This window comes from Malus domestica, chromosome 15 (genome assembly GCF_042453785.1).
Source record: "Malus domestica chromosome 15, GDT2T_hap1".
NCBI lineage: Eukaryota > Viridiplantae > Streptophyta > Magnoliopsida > Rosales > Rosaceae > Malus > Malus domestica.
This window is the reverse complement of record NC_091675.1, coordinates 188861-203276: the sequence shown is the minus strand read 5'-3', so window position 1 is coordinate 203276 and position 14416 is coordinate 188861. Positions and strand designations below refer to the sequence as shown.

Sequence of the window (14416 nt, the reverse complement as noted above, 5' to 3'; positions counted from 1 at the left end):
ATCTCTGCCTTTTTCCTTTTTCTAATTTTCTTTTATACACACACGATATTTAATAGGGAGGTAGAACCCTTTCACTTCTGATGCCCTTCTATTTTGTGTGATCACGGTTAAACCATATCAATATTTTATATTATTTTTTTTATAGAAATAATAAGATAAAAAAAATAGTAATATAAAATATTGACGTGACTTAAATGTGATCACACAAACAAAAAGATAAGGAAGGGCACGAAAAGTGGAAAGACAGAGAATCTGCCTCCATTTAACAGTTCGCTAGATTTAGGCTAAAAGCAGTGTTTCATCCATAATTATTTTATGTTAAATATAAAAAAATGTTAAAAAAGAGATTATCTATTTAGATTATTTTTAATTATTTAAATAAGAAATCTAATCATCACCAAAGTTTTGTTTTGCGACTTACCTATTGGGGGAAATGGGGAACGTCTAAGAGATTGTTTGGATGTGTTTTTAAAATGACTGAAAGCGCTTATGTTGAAAATGCTTTTGGAACTAATTCTTAGTAAAATGCAAGTATATTCTGGAAGAGCACTTAAAAGTACTTCATGAAAAAAGCACATAACTAGTGCTTCTTAAAGAAAGCACTTTAAGTGATTTTGGAACCAAAAAATATTCTCTAAAAGCGCTTTCAGTCATTTTAAAAGCACATCCAAACGAACCCTAACACATTTTGTATCAAAATATGGATTGGCTAATTCACAAAATTATATACATTAAGGCAAAAGATATGTGTAAATGAAGAGTGTGTGCATAAAGCGAAGAACAAGTATACAAAAATCAGCTCCTATAGTATTAAAATATGCATTACATCACCATCATCACCGTCCGTTTTTGAAATAAATCTCAAGTCTGAATTCTCACGCACCCGTTTACAAATTTATTGTTGCGAAAATTGTTGTAGGTCGGATATGTTGTTATTTGCATGTGCAAGTTTGTACTCCAAATTAAGAGCTGAGCTTCATACACCTTATGTGCATGTATATGTAAATTTGTCCGACTACTTGCACCGGAGTTGGGATGACCCTCCCAAAAGGTTGTCACTAGTCAGAGGAAGCATGGAATTACTAATGGATAAACCCATTTGTTTTGCCTTATAATAAGCAATATTTGCATCTCCAAAATTCTTGTAACAGGTGATCAACATATATAATTGCATAATAAGGCAAGGCCAATTTATATAACTTCCAGGTGTCTAATCTTATTGCTAATTTGACGAGCAAAACCTTAAGCACCCATGGCAACAAAACAACAAACTAATCATTTGGTATCAGAAGAATTAAGCCAAGGTTGTCATTAATTCATCATCCAGATATTCCAGATTGCCTGCAGCTGACTTGCTCTAGTTCAATGTGTGCATGAAGCTCATTGTATGCTTGCAATGAGTTTGCAGTGAATTTCTCCATCGCCATCAATGTCTGCTTCAGATCCCACACTAGATCACTACTACTCTGTTGCTGCACTCTCTCTCTCTGTGACTCGTCTTCTCCTGCTCGCAAGCTACTCGAACCAACGTTCTTTTTCCCTCCTCTACCGCGTATCAGCTTATGCAATATCTTCTGCTCCTTCCCCTCCTCTTCCTCCAAAAACTTTACTTTCCTGGCTATATCTTTGTTTTCAGCTACCATCCTTTGCTGCACCATTTCTACATTATTATTGTTGTCTTCCATTAAAAGCGTATGTATACTAGTCCAGAATCCCCTGATGGCTTCAACAACTTCCTTCTCTGAGAGTCTATCCATAGCTTGTGACCACTCATTACATATCACAAAAACAGGCGGTGCTCCAATACCCTCGTCCGCTGTTAATTCTTGATCGCCCACATTCGGTTCGTGTAGAAGACATCTCAGAAGCCATCCATTTAATGCTTTTACATACCCCTTTTGGGCGACAATCCATTTGGAGAAGCACACATTCCAGTTTTGAAGCTCTAACTTGAGTTGAATTGCAGTTTCAGCCTTATGCGCGCTGCTCAATTTTGCATTGGATATTGCGACGCCATCTAAACCCTTGGCTTCCACCATTGCTTGGTACTGACTCTTGTGACATTCTACCATAGCTTTCCACATGTTGAGTAACCTACAAGCACATCAACCAGTCCACTAATCACTTTTACATTTCGTAGAATCAATCATTCTTCAGTGGTGATGGGATAGACGATAGAGTAGAGATACCTGTTGATGAATTCAATAATCTGCGGCCATAGCTCCTCGTCCCTCAACTTATTGATGGTAATTGATATTCTGTCAACAATCTGAATTGCAATTTTCATTTTTGTTAAAAGATCGCGGACTGCACTGCGAAGGGAGTTGAGTTTGGGAGACTGAGCAGCACTAGTAGTAGTACCCTTGCTATGTTCCAAATGTTTCAGCATTCTACTCTTCTTCTCGTGCGTAACGCGCAATCTTTCCTCAGCCTAATTATATATATATAGCATGATTAAATAGTCAAGATTATGCTTTAAAAAGTGATTAATCAGCAAAGCTAATGAAGGAAAAGAAGCATATATATACCTTGACTTCATGGTAAAGTTTCTTTTCCCACAGGAAGAGCGTCTTCAGAGTGTAAGAAAGGTTCTGTGAACTCATAACCAAGCCTTCATGGTCATCAAATCCATACTCTGCTTCTCCAACGCCAATTCGTCAAATTAATTATGTATTAAATTTATCTTTATCTAACAATCTGGAATAATATTAAAAATTGATTGAGAAAATTAAAATGGATAAATTACCCTGATCAAGAGAAATTGTGAGATGATGAGACTGCAGCGACAATAAAACTTGATTACCGGACTCAGACGCCCTGTCAAACAGAAGATGAAGCTCTCGCATCGCCTCTGCTGCTTCTGGGACAGTGGGAGAGACAGAGACAGACGGAGGAGTTGCTGTCGACGTCGCCATGTGAGTCGTCTTACCCTTCTCGGGCGACCTACTCTCCCTTTCCTGATCATCGTCAATATTTTTAGTATTGTGTTTAACATTGATCTCGTTATTGATTTTGTCAGCAGCGGCAGCAACAAATGCAGAAGTATGAGCAGCTTCTTCAGGAACCAAAGTAGTGCAAGTATAAAGGGGTGCTAGGTAACTCTCCCTCTCGTAGGCATCAAATAGATTAAGAAAATCCCAAGTGGAGCTGACCGGAGGCGGTGGTGGAGGAGGGAGTTCGGAAGTCAGTCTGCCGCCTAAATTTTTGAAGACCTCCTCCTCCCTTTTCCTGAAACATTGATCATGCACAGAAACTGGTGTCGGCGTTTCTCCCAACTGTTTATCGGTGTGGTCCTCTTTGTATTCGGATTCAGAGTCGGAAGGGAATTGGAGGTGCGAGTCTGATTCTGGTGGCGGCGGCGGTCCAGTACCTGCAGGAGTGTCATGGAAGAAACGGTGGAGAACGGGGCCAAGGGTCCTGAGAGAGGCTAAGTAAGCGAGGTGGGAATCGGCCAGGGCTTGGGTCTGGCAGAGAGCTTCCTCCAGGTACTTGCACCGGTCTCGGCACAATGCCACCGCCGGAAGGTCTTCTACCTTTGAGGCGGCGCAACCCATCACAACTCTCAGTATCTCTCAACTGGATGTGACACACACACGCAATCGCTTTACTTAATTACCAAAAAAACTTACAAGGCACCACCAACATTCTCTGATTTTTCTGATTTGGGTTTTGAGTGCGCAATTTTAGATAGATATGGAATGGCTTATTTGGTAATTTGGCATTTACTATTTATTGCTTTGCGTCTCTGGTGGACTGTTTAATTATCTTCCTTCCTTAATTGCTCAAACGGGGAAAACCTGGCGGGATAGGGCTAACGTCTCTTTTTTCATTTTTCAGATTATTTCAGTGTTGCCCCGTTTTTTTGGGTTTATTCCATCTTTACCGCGTTTTTATTTTCTTATCTTCATTCATACCCCCACGGATATGCGTGCGTTTTGTAATTTTCCCTTCCATCTATGGTGCAAATTAACAAGAAAAAGGCTAATTGAAAGGTCAAATAAATTATTATGATGTCCAATTAATGACAAAAATCATACATGGCAAGTAACCGTTATGTCATATAACCATGCGTGTGGAGCTGTGGGGGTAAATTTCCAAAGCAAAATTTTCAAAAAGATCTTAATTTTTGAAATAATAGTGCATCATAATTTTTGAAATAATGGTGCCAAAAATTAACAGCCATAATTATGGAGATATGATTTTCACACATTTTTTTTAACTTATGACACAACCCTCTTCAATTCTAGCTATTGGATTGAATAAATCAAATGAAAACAACAAACAAGATTAAACATAGGTGTGTGAGAAGCTAAAACAAATGTGTGTTTATCATTTCCATTGTGAAGGTATGAAGTAGTACTGAAGCTAGCTAGCAAAGAGTGCTGGTACTGTCTATAAGTTAGTCATGTCTTTAATAAGGGGATTGGATCTTTCACAAAACGAGGAGGAGGATGAGCTGTTGCAAGATGCAGGATATAGCTTTTGTATGAGCTAGTGCAATTCCAACTCAATCAAGTTTGGCTGTATTCTGTATGTGAATCACTTTTGTGATTTACTTTTGAAGTGGGAGGGAGATGACCGTGAGAGAGAGAGAGAGAGAGAGAGAGAGAGAGAGAGAAGGAGAAACGGAAGACATGGTCCCCTGAACCCTGTCCCTATGGCTCTGTCTTGGGTATTGAAATTTGAATCTCATCCCCATATCCTGGGATTTAGGAAAGCCTAACTTTAATCTATCTTTTTACGGTCATTATGTCAATATATATATATATATATATATATAACGATATTATATAGGTTGGAGATGGTGTTGTTTAGGTCACCGGTGCTTTTGATAATGAGTCATCATTTGGCCTGCGGCCAATGAAGGCCGGTCCGAACTCTCGACCCAGCTTTTTTTTTTTTTATTACAAAGGGTTTCGATCAAACGTTTATGATTGAGATTGCGTAAAAATTCAGCTTGTTACAGTTGAGAATTGAGATTGAAACTAGCCCCATCTGTCATTCTTGTTGTAAATATTCCAACATTAATTTTCCTTATATTCCTATATATGCATGACAAACTGACATTAGTATCACAGGTAAATTTACATTCAATTAATATCAAGTTGGACTTCGCTAGGTTTAAGGAAAACTAAAGACAACTTTTTAGGATAACCTACAAATTAACTTTATTATAAGGTGGATCTATTAATTAAAAGGTAAGGAGATTATCATTTCTTTTTAAGATTTTAGAGGGACGTACATTGGGTTTTGAGTACACTTGAGGGTTAGGTGATTAAAATGTCCGTCAAAGTGTGATGTTAATCCCATTAGAGTTTAGGATTTTAGAGGAGGAGTTTTCGACTTACATACTACAGTTAATTAAACTAAAAATATAATCTTTTTGCTTAAAATTATTAGGTAATAATTAGGGACCACTAACCTCGTTGTGTTAAAGTTGTCTATGACAGTGGAGAAAAACTAATGTCATACATTAATATATACAACGCACGTATAATTAGAAGAACAAGAACAAGTTAAGGGTATTACTAATTATCAATAATTCATCTTATCGATATCAGCAAAGTTGATTAGATCGAATTGCCGGATGGCGGATGCAAGAATCCGACATTAATTATGAATTGTTAAGATAATAAAACTGTGCAACGATGCCCATGCCAAACCCTCGCCAGCTAGCATATGCGTGGAGGTTTTGTCAGTTAAAGTCGGTAATAGTTAGTTTAATCTGTAAGAGTATGAGTATGATTCTTATAAGTCTTGGGATAATTGATATTATAAAGAAGTCTAAATCTGATAAGGAATGCAGTCTTGAGAGAAGTTCCAATTGGTTTTGGAAAAGAACTTTGTGTTGGAACTTTATAAAGTCTCATGAATCTTTATGGTTTGTATGTCTTTGAATCCTAGTCCAATTCTGATAGGGAATGGACGAAGGAGCACTATATATTTATGGTTCAAACCACTGCTCTTGCGATATTAGCTTATGTTGTTCTAAGTCCTATTGATTAGAAAAGCTATTGTGATCGTAAAAGAGGAGAAGGTTTTGAACACAGAGGCTGTTATGGCTTCTTCAAGTTCAAATTCTGCAGGTATGTTCTCGGCAATCCTTGTTCTTGTTCATAAGTTTTGTCACTTGACTTGTTTCAGAACATTGGTAATTCAATTGGCATATCATCGATCTGTGTTAGAGTTCTTACATGTGGTATCAGAGCCTAGTTGATTATTGTCATTGAGTTCGAAATTTACACAAGAATCTGATGGAAAAGCTATGAACACTTAAACGTTCCAAACCTAGAAAACGTATAACCTTGTTTAAATTGAATATTGGCAAAACTCATAACCTTGTTCGAAATTTTCTGGGTTTGCACTTTTTTTTCTCTTCTTGGTTTGAAGTTGTGATGATCCAAACATGCTTTGCTTCTAGATCTTCTCGTTCACAACCATCTTTGTTTAAGATTTGGATTTGCGATAATATATATTTTTCTTTTGTTCCCAAAGGTATGTTTATAATTCAAAACTCCTGATGTATTATATCAAGTTTATTGAATTTTGATCCTTGATACATACAAAACTCCTGATGTAATATATACAATACTGCAATCTTTATACATGATTGATGCTAAGATTGATACGATCCTGAAACCATTCATAAAAGGGTATGTATTTTGAAATCTTATTGCAATTTCTTGAATTTTGTTTAACATTTAGATTGAGTTAAATGGAATTGGTGTCAAGATTAGTTACTTATTCTGAAACCGTGTTTCTCAATCTGGGGTTGAGAGAACTTTTTCATGCTTGCTTATTTGGTGATAAGTATAGTAATTTATCAGTATACATCTCTCATAAACATCGTAATTCTGATTTTCAAAATTCTTGTTTCCGCTGTGTTGATTATGATGGCAATCCGCATGGGAATTTGGAGTGATGACAATCCGCATGGACGATTCTCGAGCACTGATGGATAAGTAATTTCGTTAATTTGGAGTCGAGGAATTGCAATTGGTTGACGAATACGAGTCCAATGATGCATTCAGGTAACTCACTTCACTGTTTCATGCGTGATTAATTGTTCTCCTATATGCATGATTATAGTGTGATGAGTTGGAGCATAATGAATTAGGTCTTTTGCTATTTCGAGTATGCTTGTTTATTTATATAAATTGTAAAGGCATGATTAAACTCGAAATCCCTATAGATGCCAACTTGTGATTTATGTGAGATGTCTGGAATCATACTTTGCTGCATAAACAAATTTGTCTAGATATACTTTTCCATTTTTCATTAAAGAGTCTGTGTATATGCATTGTTTCATGTATGAATCTCGATACATTTAATTGCGGGGAGCAGCACAAGTGCACATCTTATTGTCAATTCCTGATTTTCAATTGGTTTGATTTATATCAAGTTTGGGTTGGAATGGATTTGACTGCATATCATGTGCAAGTCGGCAAGCAATATAAAGCAACAACATGGAATGCATATATAAAATGGATGCCAATTGCTTTGTGACTTATACATAAATCGCATATATGAATTAAATTTGTATTCATATCTAGATAGCATTCGTGCATAGATGTTGTAATTATGGGCATGCGGCTTTATCTATATCAAATAGAACTTGCATAAGTTTCTCTGAATATTGATGCAAGCATACAAGAAAATATATGAACAAATGAATATATAAGGTAGATGTTTTATTGACCGCCTATAATGAGTCTTGTGACAATAAACTTTTAGCCATTTACAAAATATATATTCTATTATGAATCGGAAAACAAATAATTATTTGTCATCTTATTGGAAATTCATAAGACTAATGATATGCAGTTATCATTATTTTCTCCAAGGACTTGCTTACGAATCTGTATATAATTGATGATGGTGTTGACAATGAATTAAAGGCATGAAGATTTTTAATCTGGATTATTGTCGACTAATCTTATCATGTATATATATCGATGCATGCTTATTGTATATGTATATTTGTGATTTCATGATGCATGCTTCCGCTATTATATTTTGGTTGAAATCACAAATAGGGAGAAAGATGAACTTCGAGTTCTCCAGAAGAAATAGTAGTCTTGATTATCTCGTTTTAATCAAGATATATTGTTGTCATATATATCCAAACATTATCAAATTTTGGTTGATCTTGCTCGATGGATATTGAACTAGTTAAGATCAAATTGAATGCAAAAATATTGTGCTTGCTATTCTGATTTTGATCATTGTTGAAACTGGTGATTTTGAGTTTATGTGAGATAAGTTTTTCCGAATGGATTGTGACTATCTTTTGATACATAGACTGTTTTGTATAATGGTTTAGGTGTATATAACTAAACTGAGATTATGCAATAGGTAAGGAATCGGGAACCAATTGGTTCATATCTCCGATTTCTTTATTGACTGTGCAGTATATTCTCCTTATGCTTAAGTGGGAGAATCGTATGTTCGAATGTAAGCATAAGGCTAGGAGTATTTAAGCCAGCCATTATAATTCATATGGATGCTTGAAAACCAGATTATGGTTTTATTGAAGCAATTGGTAATTATTTATGTTACTTAATTTGTTTAAGTAATGAGAAGTTTAGTGCTATTTGCTGGAACTAAACTTAACTTGATATAGTGGGAGCAAATCAATTTATGTGTTTGCTCTGGTCAAGTAAAATCACATTGTTGTAAATACGAATTGGATGAATGTGATCATGGAATTTGTTTGCGTATTGGTTGCGGCAATTGATCACATTAATAAGACATTCAGTGTATTGCAATGACTGTTAGTTAATACAGTTGATATTAACTTATACTTAACTTGTTTGTGTTAAGTATGGCCTAGATAAGTGGGAGCAAATTGGTTTGGTTTTGCTATTTTGGTTCACATAATTACAATGTGCAAATTAAGTATGTTGTGACTTTTGAGTTAATTCTGCGATGTAACAGAAAAGATTCTTAAGTTCAATACTTTAAAATGCATAGGTAAGTTGTATGTGAGGATAAGCTTTTGTTATCCAAAACATTTGGTAATTTTTATATAAATTTGATCTTAGATACATTGCTATGAACATAAACTGGACATTGTGATTTGTAAGTTAAATCTGTATTTTGTGTTGCAGAGGCAATTATAAATTCATTGTTTTGGTTTATGTAAGCAGGTTGTGTCTATGTACTAGTGTGATGGTGAATGACTTATCTGATCACCTTTATAATTTGAGATGATTATCTGTTGTGATGAATCATACTCAAGTGAGAGAATGTAAGAGTATGAGTATGATTCTTATAAGTCTTGGGATAATTGATATTATAAAGAAGTCTAAATCTGATAAGGAATGCAGTCTTGAGAGAAGTTCCAATTGGTTTTGGAAAAGAACTTTGTGTTGGAACTTTATAAAGTCTCATGAATCTTTATGGTTTGTATGTCTTTGAATCCTAGTCCAATTCTGATAGGGAATGGACGAAGGAGCACTATATATTTATGGTTCAAACCACTGCTCTTGCGATATTAGCTTATGTTGTTCTAAGTCCTATTGATTAGAAAAGCTATTGTGATCGTAAAAGAGGAGAAGGTTTTGAACACAGAGGCTGTTATGGCTTCTTCAAGTTCAAATTCTGCAGGTATGTTCTCGGCAATCCTTGTTCTTGTTCATAAGTTTTGTCACTTGACTTGTTTCAGAACATTGGTAATTCAATTGGCATATCATCGATCTGTGTTAGAGTTCTTACATAATCAAGTACATTTACTTGTTAATATTCATCGGCTGCAATATCAACCCCAAAGCTTTATGCTATTGCACACAATTCTTCTATTAATTCGACGACGGAGACAAATTTAATAAATGGGAATTTGTATAGAAATTAAAAACTAAAAGTACACATGGCAAATATTAATTTAGACTAGGGTGAGAGTGTTGAGCAGTGAAACCCTAGCGTTGATCAAACTCTTTGTCGGAGCAAAGTTTCAGTCCCAGCGATGGACGCCTCCAATTCCCTCATCTTCTTCAATGTTACTTTGACTTCTTCATCTCCTTTTTGAGTTCTTCATCTCCTTTCTTTCTCAAGTTTCACAAGCTCTCGACTCCAATATTATTACTAACTCGTAGTAGTGGGTTTTCATGACAAGTACTTAATTGATTATTAGAAAACTTCATTTTAATCTCTAAAACAATCATGTTTTTAATAAAACCGTATGTAAGATGAAAAACTTAAAATGTACTTGACTCATGAACAAGAATCAAAAGTAGTTACGTTGGAATATAGTGGTTGCTGGATATGGGTTTTTACACATTATATATATATATATATATATATATATATTTATGTGCGGTGGACATAAAATATATATGCAGGACTACCACTATTATCATTCTGCAATCTATTATGATTAGTGAACAACTTTTCAAGGTATATAACTATATCTATTATATTATTGGGGGAACAAAAGATAAGCAAAAACAAATAATCAAGTCGCACAAATTAATTGAGAAGAATGATACATATACCATTACCACCAATATGAATATCATTGTGCAGTCTATAAACTAATCAGTGAGTGTCCAACTTTTCTTGAAAAATTATTTGGGGGAACAAAAGATGAGCAAAAACAAATAATCAAGTGGGACAAGTTAATGAACATGTATAAAACGCATGCGTAGTAGCACAACACTAAGTTATGTCGAAGTAATGAACACATATAAAATGTATGTGCGGTACCACAATACTAGATCATTTCGAAGTGATAGTCTAAAATTAAGCGTAATGGTACTGTTTTGTATGAATAGCACAAAGATAAGTAAAGAAGTTTAACACATAATTTCATTATTTGTACTGGATTATATAACTGTGACACTGTAAATCATGTTATACAAATTTTTCTCCAGAAAATTAGTTAGAGAGTGAGAGAGATTGATTTCGAGTAAAGTACGAAGTCAGGTGGATATGGACTACTATAGAGGTGTGCTTGTACATGCATGAGGATGTAGTTGCTCATGCATGGATGACAGAAGGCAGTTAGGGGTTTCGCCACTTCACCATAAAACAAGACGCGTGTCATACATATATTGATCGGTGGCAGTTGGAATTATGTATATAACTAGCTAGTAAAAGTACGACCACGAATAGATTATCTATTACTAAATAGGGAATCAATGGATCATCAGAAAATGGAAAAGGAAAGGGAGAAGCAGAGACGGGAGGAGGTTAAGCAGAAGAAGGAGGAGGATGGAGGTGGTGGTAGTCATAGTGAAATATCAAGGATGAAGCCATTAACATATGAAGCCTATGGCGGTGGAATGTACGGTAGAGAGCCAGATCAGCCTGCAAAAGAAAAAGCAAAACCACGGGCCAGTGACAGCCAGAGTGCCGACGGACCAGCTGAAGCCACCACTCAACCCCCCAAGCACACACCCCCACCTTCCACCGGCGACCGAGACCTTGATATCACTGGTCAATCCTATATTCAGTAGTAGTATACTTGTACCAATACCACTATATATATTGTAAGACCCTTAATCATAATCACCAAGACCAAAACATGAACTACAACTTAGAGAGAAATATTCAATTTATGTATATGAGAAAACACAGCAAGAAGAACATACCTGCACTTGTAGCAGAATCCGAAGCCATAGCAGCAAGCTTTCAGTGTACCTTCTCTTCTCTCGCAGGTTATCAAGAGCTCGACTTATAAATAGGATTAAGTCCAAAATAATGAGCATGTCCCTGTGAGAAGAGAGGCCACTATATATATACATATAATCTTTACCATAACTGATTAGGATTCCCTATCAAAATCCATATAGGAAACAAATTCTTGTTTCCTTGTTCTGATCTTCATGCTGTACAGAATCCCTCTACAAAAGGGATTAGCATTCCTTTTATTAACAAGACTTTTCTATCTTATTGAACACCTATAGCCGGTCCTAAAATTCCTCTATCTTATATTCACATTCTTACATTCTCCCACTTGAGTATAAGAACAGTTTTAAGTACTCGGCCAAGTCAATTATGTTCAGATAGAAGTGATCACTAATCTTGTTAATAAAATTTCAATCACAACCAGCTATCATACATCTCAAAATGCAGAACGCTTGTAACTGTATTACCACAATAAAGCAAACAGTTTTTCAAGAGTCACAGACAATCAATTTGTATGCTCAACGTTGTGAACTGGATCAATATCAGCAAAATAATTTGCTCCCACTATTTTAAACCATTGTCAGCAAGATGAAAAACAAATCTTTGCTTCAAAACAATGCATGAATCAACAATTCATCACTAAATGCTTTAAACAGATAAACCATTATAAAAGCAACAAATGAATTATATCAAACTTTATTTTGGTCGAAGCAATAGATCATCATAACTGATCTCAATTCGATAAAATAAACAAAACAAAACTAACAAACCTAATACTCTCAATATCCAGCCATAAGCTTTTAAAATTTGGAATTTGAAACCTGTCTATATTACCGCACCAGCTCTCTGAACTTCACAGCGGCAAATAAACAGTCATAATAAGACTAACAAATCACTCCTACTGATCAAATGATTCAAGTATTCCCATCCGAGAGACATGCGTTTTAAATACACCAATCGACAATGCCTTAGTCAAAGGATCCGCAATCATTGCATTTGTGCTTAAGTGCTCCACCTGAATTGCTCCTTCTCTAACCTTTTCTCGGACCTTGAGGAATTTTACATCCATCAGTCTTGAAGCTGAAGTTCTCTTATTGTTCTTGCTAAAAAATACTGCAGAATTGTTATCACAATACATTATGATAGGCCTTTGCACAAAATTTACAATTTTCAAATCTGTCACAAAGTTTTTCAACCATACAGCTTGTTTCATTCCTTCAAAACAAGCTATAAATTCTGCCTCCATTGTCGATGTTGCGATGATAGTCTGTTTTGCACTTTTCCAAGAGACTGCACCACCACTTAGCATAAAGATATAACCTCCAATAGATTTTCTATCATCTACATCACCGGCTAAATCAGAATCAGTGTAGCCAACTAACTCCAATAGCTCATTCCTGCCATAAACCAACATATAGTTCTTGGTTCTTTGCAAGTACCTCAAAACTTTCTTTGCTGCTACCCAATGTGTCTCTCCTGGATTTGCTTGAAACCTGCCCAACATTCCAACTATAAAAGCAATGTCCGGTCTAGTGCAGATAGTTGTATACATCAAACTTCCCACCAATGAAGCATAAGGCTTATTTTTCATTTTATCTATCTCCATAGGCATCTTGGGACATTGAGCCTTTGAGAATCTGTCTCCCTTGTTTACTGGCACTTCACCATTACTGCAGCTTGACATATTGAACCTCATGAGTACCCTTTCTATGTATCCCTTTTGTGATAAATCGAGTAAATTTCTTGATCTATCTCGAACAATTTCAATACCAAGTACATAGTGTGCTTCACCAAGGTCCTTCATTTCAAAATTCTTACTGAGCATGGTCTTAGTGTCTTTGAGCAGCTTCATGTTAGAACTGGCAAGGAGGATGTCATCGACATACAACACTAAAAATATAAAATTAGTGCCTGAAAACTTAACATAGATGCAATCATCTAATTTGTTTTCCACAAAACCTTGTCTCGTAACTACTTGATCAAACTTTAAGAACAGTCTTGATGCCTGTTTAAGCCCGTAGATTGACTTGTTAAGTTTACAAACCATGTCTTCTTTCCCCTTTTCAACAAATCCAGGAGGCTGCTTCATATAAATGTCTTCGGCCAGTTCACCATTAAGAAAGGCAGTTTTAACATCCATTTGATGCAGTTCCAGATTGTAATGAGCAACAAGTGCCATTATGACCCTAATAGAATCTTTGGAAGAGACGGGAGAAAATGTGTCATTGTAATCCACCCCTTCCCTCTGAGTGAATCCCTTGGCAACTAACCTTGCCTTGTACCTTTCAATATTGCCGTGAGCATCTCTTTTGGTCTTGTAAACCCATTTACACCCAATAGCCTTGAATTGAGGATTGGAATCCACTAATGTCCATACTTCGTTTTTGGACATCGACTCCAATTCCTCCTTCATTGCACTGTGCCATAAGGATTGTTGAGAACTATTCATGGCCTGAGAATAAGTGAGAGGGTCATCCACATCACCAAAATCAAACTCATGCTCCTGCAAATAAACATAGTCATTTGACATTGTGGTTTTTCTGATTCTTGAAGATTGTCTCAATGGTAATGTCGGATCATGGAGAACTTCAGTGCTCGGATTCATTGGTGCATCATTAGTTGGAGTTGGATCCCCTTGTTGCTGTGGTTGGGACCCAAGATCAATTTCCATTCTGTCAATATTTTCTGGACAGTCTAATTGTTCTTCCTCCAATTCAATCATGGAAGCGGGAGTGATCAACATTTCTTTGTAAGAATTACTGTAAAAGGACTTCTCATTTTGATCAAT

General features: G+C 35.9%; 2 protein-coding genes and 1 long non-coding RNA gene across 3 annotated transcripts; 2 read left to right on the top strand and 1 right to left on the bottom strand.

The window, feature by feature from the left end:
* Positions 1 to 1061: 1061 nt before the first annotated feature.
* Positions 1062 to 3700, bottom strand: LOC103450325 (protein ALTERED PHOSPHATE STARVATION RESPONSE 1-like). Its single transcript, XM_008389655.4, has 4 exons — positions 2747 to 3700; positions 2529 to 2635; positions 2190 to 2431; positions 1062 to 2094 (listed from the first exon to the last, which is right to left on the bottom strand). Exons 1-4 carry the CDS (start codon positions 3552 to 3554, stop codon positions 1320 to 1322), a joined length of 1932 nt encoding a protein of 643 aa, XP_008387877.1. The 5' UTR covers positions 3555 to 3700; the 3' UTR covers positions 1062 to 1319.
* Positions 3701 to 6798: 3098 nt separating this feature from the next.
* LOC139192288 (uncharacterized) lies at positions 6799 to 9499 on the top strand. The gene is made up of 2 exons (XR_011576336.1): positions 6799 to 7031; positions 9442 to 9499. It is a non-coding gene; the product is annotated as an uncharacterized lncRNA (long non-coding RNA).
* Positions 9500 to 11125: 1626 nt separating this feature from the next.
* LOC103410413 (uncharacterized) lies at positions 11126 to 11760 on the top strand. Its single transcript, XM_029094254.2, has one exon. The coding sequence runs from the start codon at positions 11139 to 11141 to the stop codon at positions 11454 to 11456; it is 318 nt and encodes a 105-aa protein (XP_028950087.1). The 5' UTR covers positions 11126 to 11138; the 3' UTR covers positions 11457 to 11760.
* Positions 11761 to 14416: the final 2656 nt, after the last annotated feature.

Bases quoted from the DNA above. Each gene is read 5' to 3' on its own strand.
- LOC103450325 (XM_008389655.4), bottom strand. From the start codon at position 3,554: ATGGGTTGCGCCGCCTCAAAGGTAGAAGACCTTCCGGCGGTGGCATTG. The intron at 2,432-2,528 runs GTATATATATGC...ATATATAATTAG, and splicing joins AACTTTACCATGAAGTCAAG to GCTGAGGAAAGATTGCGCGT. The intron at 2,095-2,189 runs GTATCTCTACTC...ATGTGCTTGTAG, and splicing joins ATTATTGAATTCATCAACAG to GTTACTCAACATGTGGAAAG.
- LOC103410413 (XM_029094254.2), top strand. From the start codon at position 11,139: ATGGATCATCAGAAAATGGAAAAGGAAAGGGAGAAGCAGAGACGGGAG.